We start from the raw sequence: 22753 nt of genomic DNA, 5'->3' as shown, positions 1-22753 counted from the left end.
GGCTGCTCAGTGAAGGATGGACTGACGGACGGACGGACGGACGGATGGATGGATGGATGGGAGGATTGATGGGTGGATGGATGTACGGATGGGTAGGTGGGTAGGTGGGTGGGTGGGCGGATGGATGGATGGATGGATGGATGGATGGACAGATAGGTAGGTGGGTGGGTAGGTGGGTGAGTGAATGAATTAATGCCTAGGTGGTTGGCTGGGTAAGAGGCTAGATAAGTGGATAGAAGGGAGAGTAGATGATTAGGTGGATGGATGGGGGGTTCATGGATGAGTGAATGAACGACTGACGTCCATGAATGAGAGAATGATTGTTTGCTGAGCCCAGGTGAGTGCCAGCTCTGTGGTGGACATGCTCCCACATATTATTTCACTTGGCCTCCCAGCTGTCCTGGAGGAAGACAGGTCTCAGGGCTCAGGTCCAGGGTCACATATGTGGCAGGGGTAAGACTGAGACCCAGGTCTCTGACTGCAAAGGCAGTGCGCTCTTGGCTGCACAAAGAGATTTATCAGGTCAAGGCCTCAACAAAACACCCAGGCACAAACCCGAGAAAGCAGGGCAAGACCGAGGTCCTGTCTGTGGGCGCCATGTCACTGGACAGCGTGGTCCTCACTCCTGTTTGATACCTCTTCCAGAAGGCTGCCTCTGACCCTCTTAGGCCCATAGCAAACGCGGTGAGAGCCACGGCCTCTCTCCTTGACTGTCTCCCCCTGGCCGGGAGCCCTGTGCCACAGGGGCCTGCCAGCACGCACAGCAGAGTCCCCGGGCTCCGAACACGTGATGAAAGGGACAGAGGAGGGATGTGGGGGTGGGCAGAGGCAGGCAGGCCCGGACGGCTTCCCAGAGCTCAGCCCGGGCTCACCCCGCCCAACTGGGCCGGGAGGGAGGACACGGCCCCCGGAGCCCTATCTCCCAGGGCCTCTTTCTGCTCTACCAGGGGTGGGGCGGGAGGGGTGTCTGACCTCCCAGCCCCTCCCGGTTTTTCCGGGGCCTAGACTGCCCATAGTAGGTGCTCAGTAAATGTTTGCTGACAGAAGGACTGAGCAAAAGACTCCCAGTGCTTCCCCACCGCCCCAGCCCTCCGCCCTCTGGCCGGTCCCTCCTGCGAGCTCAGCCACGTGCCCCCGTCTCTCCCAGGCTTGCCTCCCTGGGAAAACAGTGGCACCGAAATCCCGACTCGGTTTCTACTCTGCTCCTCACCCCTCCTGACTCAGGGACCCCCGCCCCCCAGTGCTGCCCAGAGGCGCCCAGAGTAGGGACAGAAAACGTGAATACTAATGAGAGAGAAGCCCGTAACAATTTATTACCTGGCAGACGGCAGGCTGGAGAAGACAATTTGATGGTCTTTGATGGAGGTCAAGAAACAGGAAGGCTGTTTTATTAACTTAATTGTTTCAGCGGCAGTAAAACGGGCGCGGGGCCGTGAATCTCCCGTCCTTCCGGAGGTGGCGGGTGGGGGGCCGGCAATTCTCTTTGCAGGGCAGCCGGGGACGGGGGCAGCTCTCTTTGCAGGGCAGCATCCTCCACGCGGTCAAAAGCCTGTGGGTGGGCCAGAGCGGAGGGTCCTGCACAGGGCACGGCTGGCCCAGCCCAGGAGGCCACAGGGTCGGCACCTCCGAGGGCGCAGGGCGGGTGGGGTGGGGGAACGAACCGAACCCCCAGCACGTTCCCCGCAGCCCCGGGCTCCTCCCTCTGATACCTCCCCTCACCTGGAGCCCTGGCCCCACTCTGTGGTCTTAATATCTGTTTAATTAAATAATGAGGTACAGTGAGAGCCCATGACCTCATTTTTGGAGCCACAAATAAGAGATTTACGGGTGCCCTCGTTAGAGCTGCTGGCAACAGGCATCTTCCTGAGCTAAGAGGAAGCCTCACACTCTGGGCTCACAGAAAAAAAGCCGTTTATTAAAATTATTGCCCCAGAGAAAGGGCAAAATGACGTATTTGAGTGGGAAGCAGGAGCGTGCGGTGGTGGGCTTGCCAGAGGAGTGGGAGGTGGCCCCAGGGACCCACCAGCCCCCCCACCAGCCTCGGCCGCCACGGCCCCTCAACCAGCCTCCTGCCGGGGAGGCCAGAGCTCCCCCAAAGACTGCGTGTCTCGCCATGTTTGTCACCCCCCTCCCCGTGTCCGGCCGGGACCCCCACCCTTGCCCCCTGCAGCAGCGGGGCCCAAAGCAGAAAGCGGGACAGGGATGTGGCTGGCAGGGAAGGGGGAGGGAGAAGGGAAAGTGCCAGCCCACAACGACCAGGTGAGGGGGGCACTGATCCGGGGCCCATCAGTGGGCCGCCCCCACATGCTCATCTCCAGACTGGACTCCCCTCCTCCCGGCGGCCGAGTCCCTGCCTGTGCAGATCAGGTCCCTCGAAATAGGTCTCGAAGTGTATCTGCCTCCCTCCGCAGCCACCTCAGTGTCACCACACACAGCACCTCCTCCACTGGCTTGGGGGCCACAGGGGCCCCCTCACTGGTGGGGGCTCACACTGACTTTGGGGGTCACGTGCTCAAAAGTCCCCTGCAGCCTCCCCGACGGGGTCTATGAGCCACTGTACCCTTCCGGACCAGCTGCAAACAGTGCTGGTCTCGGGCCCCCAGAGCAGCTGATGCCCCCACGGCCCAACACCATGCACCGGGCCCGCCCAGCCCAGCGAGCCCACGGTTCACGTTTCAAGGTGGACCTCGTGACGATGGTTCTCAACACACGGGCCAGGCCGAGGCTTGCCTCTGTAGCGTGAGATGGCCTGTGTGCTTGACCGGGGGTGGGGGCATCACGTGAAGAGAGGGCCTCCGCGGGGTGTCCCCAGGAAATGTACTGTCCAAACTCAGACCCTGGAGAGTGAAGGGGTGTTACTGACGATTATACCCAGACAACAGGTGCCTACCAGCTCCACCCCCGGCAAACCAGGACATGGGGTCCCCTAAGGGCCCAGAAGCCTCTGAGGTGGAGGAGAGAGCCCCTCGCTGCCCGGGGCCGGCCGGAGAGGTGCTAACCCAGAAAAGCAGCAGGCGGGCTGTAGCCAGACAGGGCCACCGCCTGGGACACGGCCTGGCCCACCTGGTAGCTTCCAGACAAGGGGACTGGCCCCAGCTGGGTAACCTCCCGACAAATGACAACAGCACAGTCCACCCCCTTTACTTCTCCCCTGAGCCCCCAGCCCATCACCTGTCTGCACTGGAGGGGGAGGGGGTCTGGCAGGCCCCAGACCTCTTCCTTCCAACAGAACCTAAGGACCAGAGAAGGCCATGTCCGTCTTGGGTGGCCGAGCCCAGGCCGTCGGCCCTACTGTGGGGCTTCTCCTGAGCAGGCAGCCTGGTGACCTCCGTGCTCTGGTGTCCGGTTCTGGGGGGCCACGTCCACACAGGGGCCCTACATCAGTAGGTGGTCCCACAGTCAGATTCCCGAGGGCCTCGCCTTCCTGCCCAGGCTCCCTCTTGTCCATCCGAGGGTCCCTCAGTCAACTCAACTCAGGTTCCTAGGGTATCCAAAATCTCCCCGAGATTCTGCGTCTCCCAGAGATCCTGCTGCGGATCGGAGGTTCTCAGTCATCAGGAGTCACGGCCTGAAACAGTGAAGGGGTGTCACCTGCCCCCTGGACAAGGAGAGCTGCAGCACCGGGGGACGGGGGACACGGCTCCCTGGCCGGCTGCCCTGATGGGGAGGGGCGAGGAAGGAGCCCAGACAGATGCCAGAGCAGTACTGGGAAGGGCAGGGTGGGAGGCAGCCCATGACCCCACCCGCTGGGCCTCAAGGGTCCTGTCCTGCTGGTGACCACCCCACCTGGGGGCCACTCCTGCCCTGCCACAGCCTCTTCACCCCTGGTCTGCCCACAGGGCACCGCTCCCAACTTCAGCGGGAGAACTCCCACACACCCTCCCGGGCCCCAGTTCTACGCCTGCCACTTCCACGAAGCCCTCTGTTCTCCAGGCTGCTTTCCCACAGGCCTCTCCTGCACCCCAATCCCCGCTCCGAGGCTGAGCACCCCCTGCCTCGGGCGACACCGCGGGCTCTCTGAGCCCTCATCCCGATCACCTCTGTCCCAGTGGCCAGGCGGCCCCCAGGGCCCGAAGAGCCTCGATAAAGACCTGAGAAATGAGTACGTGACCCACATCCTCAGCTACAAGGGCTGGGAGAGCCACCGTTCCTCACTTTGGGCACGTGAGACTGTCCTAGGCCCGCTGGCTCCCAAGTCCACGTTGGCTCTGTGATGCTGCCCGTCTTCTCTGCCGGGCGGTTAGCTGGGTCCCTAAACCTGGTCTGGCTCTTAGCTGTGCCCACTCGGCGTCCGCTCCTCGGAGCCGGCTCCCTCTCCCTCCTGCCACCCCGTGGGTCTCTGGGACTGGAGGGTGGGGTGCACGCACAGCCTTGGGGACTGGGTGGCCAGAGCCGCACCTCCTGTCCTGTGGCTCCTAGCCAAGAACTTTCTTGGTTATGAGAACTGCTTCCCCCCCACCCCCCCAGCCCTTGCCTCCCTGAATATCCCTCTGTGCCAGGCCCACATGGCGTCCAGTAAGGGGAAGCTTGTCCCGGCCTCCCGGAAGTCCCCGGTCCAGATGGAGAAGCACAGGTGTAGACATCCGGGACCCCAGTCCTCGAGCAGGGAGCACACCCAGCGTCAGGCTGGAGAGCGGGGAGTGGCCGGGGGAGGAGGCAATCCGCCCCTCCGGGGTCCTGCAGCACCGCGCCCCCTGCCCTGAAGCGCCCTTCCCGGCGCTCCGTGGGAGACCTCTCATCTTGCTCCGCGTGCCTGACCCCCTGGAAACTGCTGGGGTGGGACAGAGGGGCACAGGTGGTGGGGGGCGCTGTCTGCGGAGGCGAGGACTTGGGCCCCCGCTGGGACAGGTGGCGGTAAGCGCACGCTGCCCCGTGTGGGTGCCTGCAGAACAGCAGCCTGTCTCACTCCATCACGAGACGCGTTTCGTCGCCAAAACGGAGAACACATTCTCTCAGGCGAGTTTACTGACAAAGGTCAATTTTAAATAAATCAGCGTGCCTGGAGGTTCCGCGCAGCCTGAAATGGCAGTGGCGGCACGGCGTCCTTCCTGGCTCCCAGAGGGACAAGCGGCCAGGAGCACAGCAGCGCTGGCCCTTGAGGCCACAAGCACGGCCGCGGCTGGCGCACTCCGGGGCCCCCCTCTGCGGGATGACGGGTTCCAGGGGCCGCAGCAAGACCTCTGCCGTGGCGCGGACCGGCTCAGGGCCTCGACCCCTGCCCTGCACAACGGGGACCACGCTGTCACCTCAGCCAGGACCAGGTAGGCTGGAAGGTCCCGCTGCTGAGGGTCCCAGGCCTTCCGGTCCCTCCAGCCCTCATCCGCTGCTTTTATGTTTTCTTCTAACGTAGCACTTTAATTCCTGTGATGCATCTGTCACTACTTTTGAGTTACCTCCTGGGCAGCCGCTCTCAGGCCGGCCAGAACGGACTTCAGATGTGCCCTTGCTCACTTCCTGCTGGAGACGGCAGCCCCACACCCCTTCCCGGTGTGACCATGAGACACAGCACACTGTAAACGCGATGAACTCAACGACACGGGGCCAAGACGCCCACCTTGTGCGATGGCATGCTTTTAAAGAAGCGGCCAGAGGAAAGGGTAGCGGGGGGGGGGGGTGTGCCCCACCCGCAGAGATGTCCGAGGGTCAACTGGACACGGTCTCCTAGGTCTCCCATCAGGACAGAACTGTCTTCCCCAAGCTTCTTTTTGTTCTGAGTGGATTTGAACTACTGTCGGGGTCACTTGCTTTGAGCCTGAGGAACTTCAGTGTTTCTCAGAAGGTGGGTCCACTGGTACCAAACTCTCTCGGGTTTTGTGTATCTGCAAACGTCGTTCTCTCTCTTTATTCGGAAAGACAGTTTTGGTGGACGCAGGAGTCTTGGCTGTGGGTTCTCTTCGAGCACTCGGACGATGCCGTCCCCGCGCCTGGGGTCAGCTGCCAGCCTCGTGGGGCGCTCTCGTGACCAGGGAGGGCTTTCCCGGACTCTGGATCGTAGCGTTGGTCCCACTGGAGCTCACCGAGCCGGCTGGACTTGTCGGTGGACGTTTCCTGATAAACCTGGGGATTTTCAGCCACTGTTTCTTTGCGTATTCTTTCCCTTCTGTCTCCTGCCCTCCCCGTCCTGCGGCTCCGATGATGCACATGGGTGTCCCTGTTTCTCCGAGACTGTTTGCTCCTTTCCCATCACTGTCTTTGCGTTGTGTGATCTGTGGGTCTCTAGGTCAACATCGTGGATCTTCTTCTGCCAGCTCATGGCTACCACTGAGCCCCTCTAGTGAACCTTCCATCGTGCTTGCTGTATTTTACAACTCCAGAATTTCCACTTGGTTCTTTTACTTTTTAGTTAATTCTGATCTTTTCATTGGTTCCATTAGTTGCGTCGCTGTGATGGCACCTTCCTTCACTACTTTCCCTTCCCTGTTTGATGCTGGTTTCCTTTCCTCTGACTGTATCTACGGCGGCCACTTTCAAGTCCCCTCCTGCTCAATCTAACTCACACACTGCCAGTTCTGGGGCCTACTTTGTTTCCTGGGGTCTGGGCCACACGGGCTGTTTCCTTGCACGTCCAGGTAGGAGACTAGTCGTTTTAGGTAATGTGCTGTAGCAGTTCCGGGCACGGGCCACCCAGGCCGGATCGTGTCACCAGTCCCGTCTCGGGGGCGGTGGGGCGGCCTCCCCCAACAGCTTCTGCTCCAGCCTCCCGCTGCTGGCCAGGGGCGCAGCCCTGGGCTCGCCCACAGTCACCCTGGGAGGACAGCGGCTCCGGCTGTCTTCCCTGCCCCTGAGCTCCTCTCCCTGCCGGCCGAGTGCTCTGCTGTCTTCATTACTGACGCCCTGGGCGTAAAGGGCTTCACTGACTAATCCAACCAAATTTGGCTCCTTTGAAAGAACAGCTCCTGAGATCGGTGTCTGAGACTGTCCCTGACCAGCCTACAGTTCAGCCTGTGTCCCCAGTCGATCCACCGCTCCTCCCACGTGCTGTTCTCTGCAAGCTCCACTTTCCACAAGCACCCTTGAACCTCACCCTCTGTGCAAACTTCGCAGTCAGTCCTTTTGTGGAAGGCCTGGGCCCCGGGGGTGGGTGGGTGGGTGGGGACAGCAACTCCAGCCCTCTGGGCCTGCTGCAGTGCGGGGTCCCCGCCCCACGAGTGCAGGCCCACACACTGCCCGCCCCCATCCTCCACACCCCGGGCCCTCCTGACACAGCAGCCCTCCATGGCCTTGGGGAGCAGGGCCGAGGCCCAGAGTGGGTGGCGGGGGTGGGGGTGAGGAGAACTGGCCCCGGCTTTCCCGGGCTGCTCCCCAGCATGGGCCCTTGCGTCCTCCACAACTGCAGGCCCAGATGCCCCTGGGACCCGGCCCAAGGGACGGGAGCAGAAGGGATGTGTGCCAGCTGAGGGAATTCTTGGAGGAGGTGCTACACTTCCTGCTCCCGGTGGCTGGAAGCAGACACCAGGATGGGGACTGGAAGGACAGTCTTGACGCGAAACGGGAGCCACGTGTGACAAATGGCAGAGGAGCCTGGCTGCACGCACGCGGCCGCCTCACTGCCCTGGATCCCCCTCCTGGACTTGCTGGGCGGGGCTGAAGCAGGCAGGACCTCTGTTCTCTTTACCGCCCTCATGGACCCCCTAACGCCCCCACCGAGCCACCCTCCGCCCCTCACCTGTGTTCCGGCCTCCCCAACTTCCTGCCCTTCTCGGGAAACCTGTGCTCTCTGAAGGCAGGACAGGGGCCTTGTCTGATCACCCGCCGGCCCCAGGCTGAGCACGACGCCCAGCACAGGGCGGGCACTTTAACACACATCACGCCTGTGAACGGACCGTCAGCATGCTCCCACGCCAAGAGAGCCCGCCACAGCTGGCACCCGGGGCACCTCCTCCCCAGAGATGCTCAGGCGGGCCCTCGGAGGCAGCATGGGTGGGTCCCGTTCGCCCCAAATTCTGCTTCCCCCGCGGCACGGGCTGCCAGGAAAGGACACGGTCTGCATCTCTGTGTACCCCCGCCTCCAACCCCATCCCTCCAGAACCACGTCTGACTGCCGTGGCCCCGGGCTGCCTTCTGGCCCGGGTGGGACTAAGCAGAAGAGGTGCAGGCTGGGCCAGCAGGAGAAGATGGCCAGGGCTCCGGGCCAGGGCTCACAGGGGACGGGGAGCCCAGGCTTCCTGCCTCAGCAGAAGGAAGGGGGGACTGGTTCTACCCCGTTCCAATTTCCCATCCAGTCTCATAGGGTTCCACCCAGCAACGTTTGGGAAAAAAGATTCTGAGGCTAAAACGTTCTGACCACCGAGCCTGAAGCTGGGCAAGGAGGGGTGATGAGCAAGCAGCTGGGAGGGCCCTCGGAGGACAGGTGGGCGTGGAGGCCTGTGCGAGCCCTCGCACGTGGCCACGTACCTCGGTCTGCGGTCCAGGGAAGCTTGCTCGCCAGAGGCCTGCCTGTCCTGCTCCGCCCAGAACCTCCGAGCAGCGCGGCGCCGTGGCTGGTTCTGGGAGGAGCGCCTGGAGGACAGACACCACCCCCCCCCCCCCAAAGGCCATCTGGTGACGAGCATTTATCGTTAGGTTCCAAAACGGCCAGGACGGGGGCAGGCGGTGAGGGCGCTGAGAGAATCCACGGCCTGGGGTCTGGGGTCCGACGGGGACAAGGCATCCGCGGGGGACCTAGGAGGCGGCCAGGAACCCCATCTGCTCTCCCCTCCCTCACGACACCGCCCGGCAAAGTCGAGAACCACGCCAGGCTGTGCGGGGAGAGCTTCTCAGGACGTCCGTCCGCCTCCCCGCTGCCCGTCGCCACCGCCGAGGGCAGCGCTCCGGTGACTCCCGACACCTAAGTTCCCTCCAGGCCGCGAGCAGCTGCGATCCGACAGCAGCGGCCCCGACACACACGAAGGCGAGGACGCGACAGCGACAGAGCCCCGCCTGGAGCCATCCGGCCCTAGGACTCGGCGACGAGACTCTTAAAAAGGCCCGTGCTTCGTTCACCATCTTCACACGTGCACGGAAAGCACGCACGGCCCACGTGCTGCCCCACGGCGGCAGCGGCCGCCTCCCGTGTTCAGAAAGACGTGACGGCACCGGGGGGACCGGCTGCACGCCAAGCACCGTTCCCGCGGCTCCCGGAGGGACACACGGCAAACGGAGGAAGGAAAACGTCGCGCCAGCTCGGCCACCAGGCCGTGACTCCAGGGGCACGGAGGTGGGGGGACACGTGGGGAGGGGAGCACGGCCGGCAAGGGGCCGCAGCGGTGCCGGCGAGGCCGGAAGCATCCGGGAGACACGGGAGGGACCGCGTCTTCCCCCGGCCAGGTGGTGCCGCCGGCTCCTGCCCGCACGCGGCACAGAGGTGGGAAGGGCCGACCGCAGGAGTTCAAGCATCGCTAGAAACCTAAGCAGCTCGTTCCAGCGCCGGGTCGCCTCGCGCGTGCGCAAACCTCAGCCTCATTTCCGAGCGCCTCCTCAGGATTCGTCAGCGTGAAGGCGGGAAGCGCGGAATCCCCGGGAGCGAATGGTGAACTCGGAGCCCGGACACCAGACCTGCCGGCAGTGCGCCACGGGCCCCTCGGGGCAGCGGGCAGCCCGGGGGGACGGTCCTGCCCGCCTGTGGGAAGTGACTCCGTCACGCCAGCGCAGCGTGCGGCCCCCACGCCCTGGGGTCCCAGGAGGAACGCGCGGGAGGCCGGGGCGGCTGAGTGAGCCCGCGGCTGAAGTAGGGACCCGCGAGCGGGGTGACGACGTGTGCCTTCGAAGCCGCAGGCGAGGGCTCTGCCGACTCACGGTCAGAAGCGGAGTCCCAGCCGTCGCGCCCACCTGACGCGGGGATGGCGGCCACACGGCAGACCCGGGCCGGAGGGGACGGACGGGCAGGCCGTGGGTGACGCCGACCCGGTCCACTGGCCGCAGGTACTGCCATCGCTTGGCCCGAGGACCGGCTTTTCTCCTCCCGGACGCACAGACGTCTCCACCCGCACACACAGCAGGGCTCAGCCAGCGCGCACGAGGCCAGAATCCGCCCGGCACGGTCCTGGGCTCCGGTCACAGGATGTTCCGCTAGGCTATCGGTCTGGCGGACCCTTCCAGAAGGGCTCCTCACGTTCACGCGCCAGAAAACACGACAGGCCCGCGATGAACCAGAACACGCGGGATGGGCCGCCCCAAGTCGCCGAGACCCCACGCCGGGCGCCCAGCCTCCTGGGCGAGCTCTGCCCGGCTCTGCGGCGCCCCCAGCCATCAGTCCTCGGCCGCCGCGGACGAGCAGGGCAGAGGGGAGAGCTCCTGGGGGGCCTCGAGCTTGACCGCGGCCCTGAGGGCCACGCGCCGCCGCTTCGCCTGCCGCTGCCTCGCGAACACCGAGCGCAGCGCGCGCAGCTGCCCCACCTCCTGCGCCGTGAAGCAGGGCTGTCCCTCGGCGAAGCGGACGACAGAGTCAAAGGCCGAGGCCGCCTGCTCCCAGGCCGCCTCGTCGCCGTCCTTCTCCACCTGGTCCGGGCCCCCCGCGGACGGGGCCAGGCCCTCCCCGGCCTCGCATCCCAGCCCGTCTCCCTCGGCGGCCGCGCCCCGGTGAAGCCGGCTGCCGGGGCGGGCCGGGGCCTCTCTCCCGAGCTCCGGGATGTGCGCGAAAGTTTGGTCGTGAGGCTTCGTTGGGAGACGCTCCGGCTCCTCCTCGGAAGACGAGCCTTCGGCGAACGTGGCCGCGGGCCACAGCTTCCTCCAGGCCCGGCTGAAGACGTGGCGGGGCACCGCGCTCCAGGCGCAGGCCACGCTGACGATGGCATCGTTCATGCTGTAACGGGGGTGACGGCCCTGCGGCGTGGCGGGGGGGTTGATGAAATTCCTCAGGAAATGTCTCCGAATGCCCTGGTCCATGGGCTGGATGGAGGCGGTGGCGCCCGCGGGCAGGAAGACGGTGAGGACGTTGTCGGAAACCAGCTGGGACTCCCGCGGGCGCGCCCGGGCGCCGTCCAGCAGGAGGACGGCCTTGCCGTCCTCGGGCAGGCCCACCGCTCGGAAGTGCTCCCTCACCGAGGGAACAAAGATGTGATGGAACCAGTCGGAAAAGATCTCCTTGTCCACCCAGGCGTCGCCCTGGGCCTTGTACGCCACCGGCAGGTGCTGGATGCCCCGGAAGGCCCTGGGGCCGCCGCGCTTCCCGATCACCAGGGGTTTGATCTTGTGCGAGCCGGCGGCGTTGGCGCACACGAGGACGGTCAGCCTGTCCTTGTTCTGCTTGACGCCGGGCGCCGTCCCGCCTTCCGGGCTGGCAGTCGGCGGGCACCGCCAGAGAAGGCCGGTCTCGTCAGCACTGTACACCTGCTCCGGGGACAGGCCGTGCTCGGCGGTCAGGCTCCGGAAAAAGCCACAGAACTGCTCTGCCGCCCGGTGGTCGGCCGCTTGCTTTTCGCCGGACGCGTCCAGCTTCTTGATGCCGTGCCTGGCCTTGAAACGCCACAGCCACCCGCCGGAGAACACGCAGGGCTCCGTCAGGCGCATCTGCTCGTAGAAGTCCTTGGCCTTCTCGATGAGCATGGGGCCCGACACGGGCACGCCCTCGGCGCGCTTCCCCAGGAACCACTCGTACAGGACGCGGTCCAGGTGCTCCAGCTTGGGCGTGTGCAGGGTGCGTCGCTGCTCCAGGGCCTTGTCGGAATCCGAGCTGGCAAAGAACCGGAGCAGCTGCGCCTTGTGGGCCTTGATGTCGTACAGGGTGGACATGCCCACGTTGTACTCCTGCATCAGGACCTTCCTGCTCTCCCCCTTCTCCAGGCGCGTGCAGATGTCGATCTTCTCCTTCAGGGTCAGCACCACCCTCTTGCGCTTCTCCCCCGGGCTCCTGCCGGCAGCCTGCTTGGAGGCCATGCGGAGGCTGGCTTGTCCCCGGTGGGTGGGGAGACACTCGCCGTGGGGCCTGGCCGACTTCTTGCCTCTCCCGCCCCTTTCCTCTGCTCCCGCCCCTGCCTGCCCCGTCCCTCTGACCCCGGGGGCCACCGTGAGCCTCCCGCTCCTCTGTTCCTGCGGCGTCAGCTGCGCCTTGGCTTCCGGGCTCCTAGCGACGCCGGCGGCTCCCGGTGCTCTCCGCAGGAGACGACCGGTGTCACACCGCCCCTACTCGTCCACACTGTTGGAACTGGTGGCCTTCTCTCAGGCGGACAACGGCAGCCCCTCCCTTCAAACATGGACCACAGAGTAGAGGGGTCCTGGGAGCCGGTTTCTGGTTAATCGAGGCTGTACCGCCTGTGCTGGGGACACCCCTCTGGGCTCTCGGCACGGTCCCACATGCCTCGCTTTAGGAACTGGAAAGCAGAACAAGGGGAGAAAGAACGTTACTGACCACACGCCTGGGCCACCTGCACACACGCCCCCGTTAGTTTAGACCCGCTGGGAAGCTGCAGCGGAAACCAAAGTGTGGTAGGGGAGACCAGAGACCTGAGCTGGCCCAGGTGGCGTGGCACCGGGAAGGGCGCTGGCTCTTCCCGGCCCTACCAAGTGACAAGTGACCTCTCGGCCATCACAGCTCCTTCAGGCCAGACAACTCCACTCTTTCCTAACATCTGCCCAAACACCCCAGCCCTCCCTGCCTCGCGGAGCAGACTTGCGGGGCGGAGTAGAGGCATCCCTGCTGGACCCTTCGAGATTACCCACCACACTTCACCTGCGAAGACACTGACATCCTCCAGCCTGCGAGGAGTAGAGAGCTGGTGCCCTGATACCGACCGGCCCGCTAGCTGACGCAGCACAGTGTCTGCCGGGAGGGTCCCCTCACTTCCTTCATGACTTGGTCACGTGGCCCTCACTCCCCTCCCCAGCTACAGCCTGCTCGCTGTCCCGCGACGAAAGACAGGCAGTACTCACCACGGGCTTCTAGCAACTCCCCACCCCACCTCTCACCCAAGCCCTTATTTTGGCCGTGTCTTCCCACAGATATGCAGACCGTGAGGCCAAAGACTAGCCTATGCGGAGCATAAAAATATAGCCCTTTGAGCTCAAACTCTAGGCACATCACCAGCCAGCTCTGGGTGTGTCCCTTCCCCCTTCTGGGTCAGTCTCCTGGTCTGCAAAGTGAGGGTACTGCTCCTTTACGGATCCTACCCTTATCCTAGTTACTGGGAATGACAGTGTGAGAGCGCATTGCTTGGACCTAGACCGGGGGAAGTAAAAGGCCACTACCCACCCCTAAGAGAGTTCCATATGACAGCACCCCAGGAAGGAGGAGCCTGGAACCTGACAGGAACTAACTCTAAGCACAGCAGGGAGAAGAGGGGGGAGGGGGAGGAGGAGGAGGAGGAGGAGGAGGAGGAGGAGGAGGAGCAGCAGCTGGGACTGTGGAAAAGGCCTCCTGGAGGAGGCTCAGCGCCTGAAATGGGGCCATTAGGGACGTTTCCTGTTGTGCACATGCAGGTGTGTGCAGAGTAACATAAGGTAGCTGAGGACACTGTGGACCAGCCTGCGAGGCAAAACTCCCTTTACAATTGAAAGGCAGATACTCCGATATTCTGAAACAACTTCTCAAACCAAAGGGTAACCTAATACGGAGAGAGAATGGGGTGGGGTGGGGGTGTAGCCTTGTGAATTCAAAGTAAGCACACGAACGTGCACGTAAACATCTTATCCTCCTGTGCCCAAAGGATAGAGAAGAAGCTGGGGAGAGGGCATAAGGGGCCAGAGACGGGGCCGCGGAGCGGGGGGGGGGGGGGGGGGGGACCTGTCCTTAGAAAAGAGCCGCAGAGATTCAGGAGAAAAAGCGAGCAACCGCCTTCCCCTGGGAGCAGCCGTAGCGTGCAGGGGCAGGAAGGGCCGGGACCGCAGAAACGCGGGGAGCGGCGCGGGGTTGGGGGTGGGGGGTCTGCGCGGCGCAGGGGCCACACCCGGGGCGCCCGCGGGAACCCGGAGCCGAGGGGCAGTCGGGTTTGAGGACACGCCTGCTTTGAGAGCGTCTCTCTCCCGGGACCACGTTTGGGGTGGAAGCTCAGTCCCGGGCACGGGAACAACCCAAACAGGGAAAACCGAAAAAAGTGCAAGTCTGCGCTGGGGGGCGGGGCGCCCGTGGCCGATGCTTTCCTCCAGCGGGGTCCCGGGGGTCTGCGAGGGGCGGCCCCGCGGCGGGGCTGGGACGGGAGGAGCCTCCGCCCGGGGAGCACGGACTGCGCGGCGCCCCCGCCCACCTCCCGGCCCCCCAGCCCCCCGGCCCCCCGGCCCCCCGGTCCCGCTCACCTGCAAACCCTGGCCGCCGCCACCGCCGGAAGTGCCGCCTCTCCCCGCGCCGCCGGTCCGCGCCTGGCCGCCTTCCCCCAGCCACTTCCGGGACGCTCTAGGCAGCCTGGAGGACTGACTGGGCCTCTCGCTGGCCTTGCGGGCCGGTGCGGAGCCGGTGGGTGGGGCGCGAGGCGGCCTCTCCCTGTGCACCGGTGGGGCGGGCGCGGGGGCGTTGGAGGCTCGAGTTTCGCGCGAGTGGAGCCCTGCGCTGAAGGACGTGGGGGCCCTTGCAGTCCCGGCCAGGGTTGGCAGGAGGACGGTGACGCAGCCCCCCCTCCCTCGGTGAAATCCAGGGGCCGGCGAGGTTTCCTTCCCACTCGGCCTCTTGCTGAGCTGGCGCCTCATCCGCACCTAATTTGCAGGGGTTGCGTGTTGATGTTTGAGACTTTAGAGCTGATGAGACTCACACTTGACCTGATGCAGTCAGGAGTTGAGACTTTGGGGGCCCTTGGGATGGGGTGAATGTGCTCTGCGTGCGGGACAAATGTGAGCCTTTGGGGACCAGAGGGCAGCCGTGGCGGCTGAATAAAGCACCGCCCCAGCCACCACCACCCCCACCGCCGCCCCTTGCCCCACACCCTCATCCCCCACCCCATGAGCACGTGACCTCAGGGGCTTTGCTTATGCGATTAAGATTCTTGAGATGGGGAGATTATCCTGATTATCGCAGGGACAGGGGTGGGGGACTGGGGGAGGGGTGCAGTGTAATCACAGGGTCCCTATAAGAGGGAGGAAGGAGGGACAGAGTGGGGAAGACAACGTGATTCAGGAAGAAGAGGGAGAAAAGGCAATGTGACAACAGACACAGGTCGGAGTGTGTGCTTTGTAGACCGAGGAGGGGCTGCCAACTACCGGTGCATATTCTTTCCTGGGTCCTCAGGCTGCTGACACCTTGTGTCCCATTTTAAGCCTCCGAACGTAAGGTTATTTGTCACAGCAGCCGCAGGGAGCCTAGATGGATGTCCATAGCTCTCTCCGGCTTCATTCACTTTCTCCCCTGGGCTTCCAGGATGCTGTAGCCCCAGGCCCTCCTTCCTCGCCCCCCCCCCCCAAGGATCCCTGACCTGCGGGGTTCACTCCTGGGCTCTCCCCTTCTACCCACACCCACTCCCTCCGCGATCTCCACTCCCGTGACAATACCAGCAGGGGCTGGCCGCTCCCACATCCCTGTCTCCTTGCCGGGACCCCTCTTGAGAACTCTAGACGCCTGTGCCCTTCCCGGCATCCCCACGTGGACCTCTGTGAGGACCTCATGCCCAGCATTTCTAAACCTGAGCTCCTGACGCTGCGCAGCCTTTTCCACCCACACAGTCCCCATCTCAGTGAGTGGCAGGGTCCTTTTTCCATTCACTCGGGCCAAAAATTCAGTCACGCTGGACTCGCCTGTCCCTTACGCCCCACACCCAGATAGACCAGGGGCTCTGCCTGGCTCTGCCCTCCCCATCCGTGCCACGTCGGACCTCCTCACTCCCACCAACTGCTCTCTCCCTGGTCCCCTCGCATCTGTCTTCGCCCCCATATCAGCCATCTACTGCTGCACGATGAAGCACCCCCAAAACTCAGGCTTGAAACAGTAGCCGTTTTGCTGCACACGGTTCTGTGGGTGAGGAATTAGGGCGTGCTAGAGGCAGACGTGTTTGACAGAGGAGAAAACCGGAGCACTGAGCAGAACTCGAACGTCAGGGGGACCGAGCAGGGTCTCCTGGGGCAGCCAGGTGCCCGCCCCCCCCCAGGAAGGCTGGCTCCATCCCTGTGTTGTGACACTGTGCTGCCACCTCATGGACACGGGATCACATGCAGCACACCTCCCCCCCGCCCCCGCCCCGGGCATGGGGCTGGCAGGGGCCTGGGTTTGATCCCCAAGATGTATGGGGTTCCCCCAGATGCTCCCACCAACACTCTGGGGCCCTTGGGGTCCATCTCAGGGACGGAGCCAACTCTGGCCGAGGAGAAAGGGTCATAAAGAGAGGAGGGGAAAGAACTGGTGTCTCCTGGGAGCTGGCGCTGAGGGCCCCACTCCCCCGAGCCCCCCCAGTGCACAGGATCGGGCCCCCCACCCCCCCCCCACCCCCCCCCCCCCCCCCCCCCCCATCGCCGTTCACAGCCAGAGTGGCCTTGAGAGGGTCAGTCTGAGCAGGTCACCCCCTGCCCCACCCCTGGCTTCCCAGTGGGCTCCACACAAGGGTCCCCACCAGGCCCTGCTCTCACTGCTTCCTCTGAGCCCATAGCGTTTCACCTGCATACATTGTACTCAGCCTGGAGGCGGCAGAGTCTCCCGGAGACTCTGGAGTCCTCGGGTGAGGAAACCAGTCAGTCCCCAGAGGGAGGGTCTTGGGGTGACAAGTCTCTTAACAGCAACAGAGGGGGGCTTTGGCTCCAGGCTGAGGGTGTTTGTGAATTCCACACCCTCTGGCAGGGGGGCGGCGCTGCCTGAGGTGGGCCGGGTCTCCTGGGCTCATTGACTGCACTCCTGGAGGGAGAAGAGGAGAACCAGCAGGGGGCTGAGGCTGGGACAGCAGGAGGGGGCAGGTTGGGGCAGAGCCACTGAGGGTGCCTAGGACACCTTTGTGAGAACCAGGAAGAGGCACCTCCCCTGGGGTGCAAGACCTTTCAGAGAATTAGAGACCGACTGGCACCCGGGGTGGCGGGATGCCCTGGGAGCCTGGCCCTGGTGGGCGGGGGTGAGAAGCGGGCTCCCAGGGCCCCTGATGGGAGTCGGTGCCCCCAGTACACAAACACACACACACACACACACACACACACACACACACGGAGCTTGCGAGACATGGCCTTAATTTCCAGAACCCACAACGGGAGGCCTGGCACGGAGCATGCGTCCCCCGACCGTCAGTGGCCTGGCAGCAAGTAGCATTACCCTCTCGAGTTACGGATGCATTTTTCTAAAGGAAAAGGTCTATAAAAGTAGAAGGCGAAATCAACTGTGGTTTTGTAATTCACATAACATCTTAATTTTTCTAATTAATTCTGCATAAAATATAAGATTCATCCAAAAAAAAAAAAAAAGGCATCCATTCAAGTGTGGGACAGGGTGGCAGCCATAGGAGGTCACGGTCTGTCTGCAAAGGACCCCACAGGAGTGGGGGGGGGTCAGTGATCCTGTCTCCTCCCAGGGTCTGGCCCTGCTCCGGTCCCACCAGCCCCCCATCCTGGCGGTGGGGTGGGGGGCAATGCGGGCGGGCAGGATCTCCAGGGAACCCAACTGGTTGGGCAGGTAGGTGGAAAGCCAAAAGAGAACAGGAAAATCTGGAGCCCAGGGAGGTGACACCAGAGCAGACGAAACGGGCTAAGGGTGAGTCATGTCAAAGCCACACCCTGACCCGGTCCACTGCAGGGAGTCCCATCCCTTTGTGACAGGTTTTCCAGGCTCAGTCTAGGCTGAGGGGCTGTATTCAGTGTGTGCCTAAAGCATGGATGACAGGACGGGACACAGTCAGTGACCAGGGTCAGGGCTCAGGGTACGGTCAGGGTCAGGGCTTACTCGGTGAGCAGGGTCAGGATTCAGGCTGTGACCCTAGTGAGGACTTAGTTTGGGGCTGACAGGGTCAAAGGTGGAGTCGAGGACTCTATCTAGGGCATCGTGCCATGGGCTTCAATATTCAGTCAGCTGCCCTAACACAGCACCACAGACCAGGAGCTGTAAACAACACACATTTGTTTCTCGCAGCTCTGGAGGCTGGGAGTCTGAGAGCGGGGCGTCGGCAAGGTCGGGTGAGGGGGAGGCCCCCTTCCTGGCGTGCAGACGGCCGCCTCCCCGCTGTGGGCTCAGGGGGTGGGGGGAGCTCTGGTGTCTGATCTTATGAGGGCACTTAGCCCGTCGGGGGGGACCCCACCCTCATGACCTCGTCTGAACCCAATCACCTCCCAAGAGCCCCGCACCCAAGTACCATCCCATTGGGGTTATGGCTTCAATGTGGGAATTTGGGGGGACAATTCAGACCGTAGCATTTGACTACGGCACCCCAAACCCCACGTCCTTCTCACAGGCAAGGTGCACTCGTTCCTCCCCGACAGCCCCGAAGTCTTAACTCATGCCAGCATCGGCTCCAACATCAGGTCTGGGGGAGACGATGATTCCTTCCAGAATGCAGCGACAAGACAGACACGGGATAGACCTTCCCACCGAGAAGGAGCAGTCGGAAGGAAGGAAGCGGGGGTGGGTCCCAGGCAAGTCCCAAGCCCAGCAGAGCTCGTTGGCTCCTTAGACTCAAGGCGATCCTGTTTGGTCTAATTCTCTGCCGCCCGTACGCTGGGACAGCAGCCTCGTGCCCACGGCCCTGGGCAGGCCTCCTGCCCCCGAGGTTCTGCCGACCTCAGGCTGGAAGCGTCTCTGTGGTGGGGGCGTCCTGTGCAGGATGACCCCCCTGTTGGGACAACCGACCATGTCTTCAGGCATTAGGCCAAACGTGCCCCGGGGCACAGAAGCACCCTGCTTGAGACCACGGCCAGAGAGTAATCGCCTCGTATCAAATCAGATTAACAAACATTCATGCACCTGTCAATATTTGAGGACTGAATGTCCCAGGCTGGTGCTAGGTGCCGGGTGCCTTGAGTAAAAAGAGACAGATAAGAAAGGCTCCAGTCCGGGGCACCCCCAGTCCCGGTCAGCTGAGGGTGGGCAGACAGGCAGACGGCCAGGCGCAGTGAAGTCACAAACACTTTACCTTCCAAGGCACCTGAGCTGGTGGGATCGCGGGCTGGAGGCGGGGGGTGGGGGTGGGGGGTGTTCAGGGAGAAAGTTCGGAGCAGGCAGAAAGACGAGGAAGGCAGCTGGAGTGGGGGGACCGCGCTCACCTCCGTGTGAGCTTGAGCAAGGTCCTGTCCATTCCTGGGCCTCAGGAGAGACGCCTCCCGGGGAAAGCGTGCAAACTGGCGGGCGCCAGGCGGCTGGGCAGGAAAGACCCCAGAGGCGCAGCGAGTGCTGGGGAGGTGTGGGTCTCACCCTGGGCCCATGTCACTGTGTCATCTTGATCCAGGACTCAGGGTGAGAGGATGGAAGCTGTCCCCACCGGGAAGGGTCGCTCTGCTCTCGCACCCCCACCCCCACCCCCACCCCTGTCCCTGTCCCAGAGGGCTGGGAGATGACACATCCCCGGGAGCGACCTGCCAGCACCACGGCACAGCCCCTGCTCTATCCTGGGGCTTCCTTCCAGGGAGGAGCCCAAGGGCATGAGGTCAGATGGTAAAGTGAGGTCAGAGATGCCATCTTTGGGCCAGGAGGGCATCAGGAAGTGAAAGGTCCTCTCCCCCCATGGGAGGGGCCCCTCACCGCCCCCCCCCCCAGACACACTGGGGTCAGCAGGCAGTGGGCATGGCTTGTACCTGCCGGCACCTGCGGGACATTCCAAGGGGTCACAGGGAGACTGTTTACAAAGGGAGGGGCAAGTTTGGAGGGACAATGGGGACCGAGAATGGGCCCCAGGCCAACAACAGCAGGAAGCCACTGGGCCCCTGGGCTTGGAGGGGTGAGGGCACAGAACAGTCAGCACAGGCCGGGGAGGGCTAGCAGGAGGGGAGCAGGCTGGCCATGGGGATGCAGCCACTCACTGCACAGAGCACCCCGCGGTCAGGGCACAGCAGGAGAGATGGCCTGGCCTCTGAACCTCCCGCCCTCACGTCACCAGCCAGGGGAAGCCCTTGGGACCCTTGTGGGACCCCAGGACACAGACGGGGGGAGAGTGGGTCTGGCGTGCAGGCAATGTCCTGCCTTCTGCCACCCCCCTCCTCCTCCTACTGCGTTTCCCCGCCTCTCTTGCAGCTAAAGCTCCATGTTGTATGGGGATTAAGTAAGGTCACGAGGGGTGAGCCTGCACCCAGCCCGATGCAGCACGACAGTGCACTTTGGCCGTGCCAGCCCCCCACCCCCAAGCCTCCGGGGCACTTCCCAGAGCGGCCCCCTCCCGAGGCACTTCTTGTTTGCACCCATCCAAGGTCTGTCGCTCCTGTGGGACCAGGAGTCCTAGGAGCACCACAGGCCCAGGGAGGTCGCCCTCCACCTTGGACAAGGTGGTCACACCCTTCTCTGGCTTCACCGCTTGGTGTGAGGTGGGCAGAGGCTTAGCCTGGCGCCTCGCCCTGGGGTGGCTAAGAAATGGCCACAGGTGGGGAGGGCGGCCCCTGCCCTGGGCAGGCTCTGCCTTCCGGAAGCAGACGGGAGGACAGAGGGAGTGGCGGGGTGTAGCCTGGCCGGGCGGGTGGAGATTGGGATCTACCCGTGGTGCTTGCTGGCCGCGGGGAACCCGTCCGTGTTGACAGTGGGCAGTGGAGCCTCCGCCTTGCCAGCCGAAGCGATATAAAGCCACCCCGAGGTCCACGCCACCGCTGCCCGCTGGTGACCATGAAGGCTGTCGTCCTCACCCTGCTGGCCATCGGCCTGGCCCTGCAGCCAAGTGAGAACTCCCCCAGCCCGGGACAGGGCCACGGGAACAGGGCTGGGGTGGGGGCAATCCAGGGAGACCGGGGGTCCCTCAGAGAGAGCACCCACCCGGAAGGACAGAGAGAGAGGAGGTGGAGGAGGGGGACAGGGAGCAGGGAGGTCAGGTGGAAGGAAGCGGAGGCGGCGGCAGGAAGAAGGGACTTTTGTCCTTGCCCGCGTCCCCCTCTGGGGCAGCTCGCAGTGCAGCCAGGATGGAGTAATGGCTCACCCAGAGCGGGCAGGGCACGCGGGGGCTCTTCTCCTGACCGCCGTGTGCAGGGCCTGGCGCTCGGAGGGCAGACGGACAAGGGAGGCACTGAGAGCCTGGAGAGTAGAGAGGAAGCACAGGGGCAAAAAGCCTCAAGTTAGGAAGTGCCACAGAGGCAGGAGGGAAGAGTGAACCGGGAGAGGGCTGAGGTTTGTCCTCAGAGGACCTAGGTCCCCTCCCCAGGCCCAGCCCTGGGGTCCACTGTGGGCAGCAAGGACAGGAGACACAAAGGGGGGGCAGGTGTGGGCCTTCGCTGCTCTGGTCTGGACTCCAGGCCTAGCTCGGTCTCTTCCCATCCTGGGTAATCGCTAAACCTCTCAGAGCCTCAGCTTCCTCTGCTAGAGAGTGGGGATCATGACAATGGCCCGACAGGCTGCTGGAGGTCAGCTGGTGTGTGTGGTGCCCGAGCACAGGGCTGGCAGCACGGGGCCTGCTTGCAATTGGGTGACTTGGATCCCAGCTCCACCATTGTTTTGATCGGAGGAAACATCGTGTGACAGCTGGGGCCGCTACTCCCAGGGACAGAGCAGGACCCAGCCCGGGGCCCATGCCGATCACACAGCACCAGGGAGGCCTGGGAGGCTGGGTGGGGTTTGCACAGGCTATTAGGGACAGCGATGGAAGGACGTGAGCAGGTCTGTCCACCCTGCGCCCACCTGCCCCGTGCCCAGCTGGGCTGGCTGCCAAGTGGGGTGAGCCAGCTCCCACCCAGGGGTGCGTCACCCCCTTCCCTCTTGAACCATAGGCTTTTTTTTTTTTTAAAGAAAGGTGGTTTTAATTTTTTTTTTTTAACGTTTATTTATTTTTGAGACAGAGAGAGACCGAGCATGAACGGGGGAGGGTCAGAGAGAGGGAAACACAGAATCTGAAACAGGCTCCAGGCTCCGAGCTGTCAGCACAGAGCCCGACGCGGGGCTCGAACTCACCGACCGCGAGATCATGACCTGAGCCGAAGTCGGCCGCCCAACCGACTGAGCCACCCAGGCGCCCCATGAACCATAGGCTTTTTAACAGAGCTTTAAAACCCGGAGGGGTGGGCTGGGGCACTACTGGTGGATTCCAGACGCCATGACAGGAAGCGGGCACTGGAGCCTTCCCCGGGTGGGCTTTGATGAGCGTAGTGCCCTCCCCGTGAGGATGTCCCAGTTTGCGGCAGCCTCTTGTGCTCCTGCACGTTCCCAGCAGCCTGGAAAGTGTGACAGACGAGAAAATGAGGCTCCTTCCCGCTCTGTGGGAGGGCAGCCTCTGAGCACACCCCCACCCCCCAGGCGGTGCCCTGCAGTGCTACTCCTGCGAGGCCCAGGTGAGCAACCAGAACTGCCTGCACGTGAAGAATTGCACCCGCTCTGATACCCAATGCTGGACCGAGCGCATCCGTGAGTGGCCCTGCCGCCCCCCGAGTCCTCCGCGTGACCTTGCCCAGATTCCCTCCCACCCTCCCACCCTGCCCCGGGCTGGGTGTGGCTCTGCCCTGCCTTTTGCCCTCTCCTTCCCTGCCTTGGTAGGGACTCAAAGCACCTGGGTTTAGGTCTCCGCCACTGAACTGCTCATCCTCTGTGCACCTGGCCACTTGTTCATCTATCCACCCATGGATACAGCTGCTCTGTCTCCCATCTGTTCATCCCCCCCCCCACCTATCCCTTGTCTGTCTGTCCACCCATCACCCTTCATCTGTCCATCTACCATCCATCCATCCACCCACCCATCCATCCATCCCTGCATTCATCCATCCATCCATCCATCATCCATCCATCCATCCATCCATCCATCCCCCTGTGTCTCCTATCCATCCATCCATCCATCCA

General features: G+C 63.5%; 2 protein-coding genes across 2 annotated transcripts in view; one reads left to right on the top strand and one right to left on the bottom strand.

The window, feature by feature from the left end:
• Positions 1–1173: 1173 nt before the first annotated feature.
• JRK (Jrk helix-turn-helix protein) lies at positions 1174–14293 on the bottom strand. Its single transcript, XM_049632835.1, has 2 exons — positions 14206–14293; positions 1174–12287 (listed from the first exon to the last, which is right to left on the bottom strand). Exon 2 carries the CDS (start codon positions 11851–11853, stop codon positions 10228–10230), a length of 1626 nt encoding a protein of 541 aa, XP_049488792.1. The 5' UTR covers positions 11854–12287; positions 14206–14293; the 3' UTR covers positions 1174–10227.
• Positions 14294–20481: 6188 nt separating this feature from the next.
• Positions 20482–22753, top strand: part of PSCA (prostate stem cell antigen) — a 3574-nt gene continuing 1302 nt past the window's right edge. Inside the window, exons 1-2 of the mRNA XM_049632840.1 lie at positions 20482–20654; positions 22217–22324. Coding sequence (XP_049488797.1) covers positions 20603–20654; positions 22217–22324 — 160 coding nt within the window. The 5' untranslated portion in view covers positions 20482–20602. The remainder of the gene's footprint in view (positions 20655–22216; positions 22325–22753) is intronic.

The sequence above is a fragment of the Panthera uncia genome, chromosome F2 (genome assembly GCF_023721935.1).
Source record: "Panthera uncia isolate 11264 chromosome F2, Puncia_PCG_1.0, whole genome shotgun sequence".
NCBI classification, from domain to species: domain Eukaryota; kingdom Metazoa; phylum Chordata; class Mammalia; order Carnivora; family Felidae; genus Panthera; species Panthera uncia.
Note: the sequence above shows the minus strand (reverse complement) of the source record. Positions and strands in the feature narration are given on the sequence as shown.

Coding starts and splice junctions, on each gene's coding strand:
- JRK (XM_049632835.1), bottom strand. CDS start 11,853: ATGGCCTCCAAGCAGGCTGCCGGCAGGAGCCCGGGGGAGAAGCGCAAG.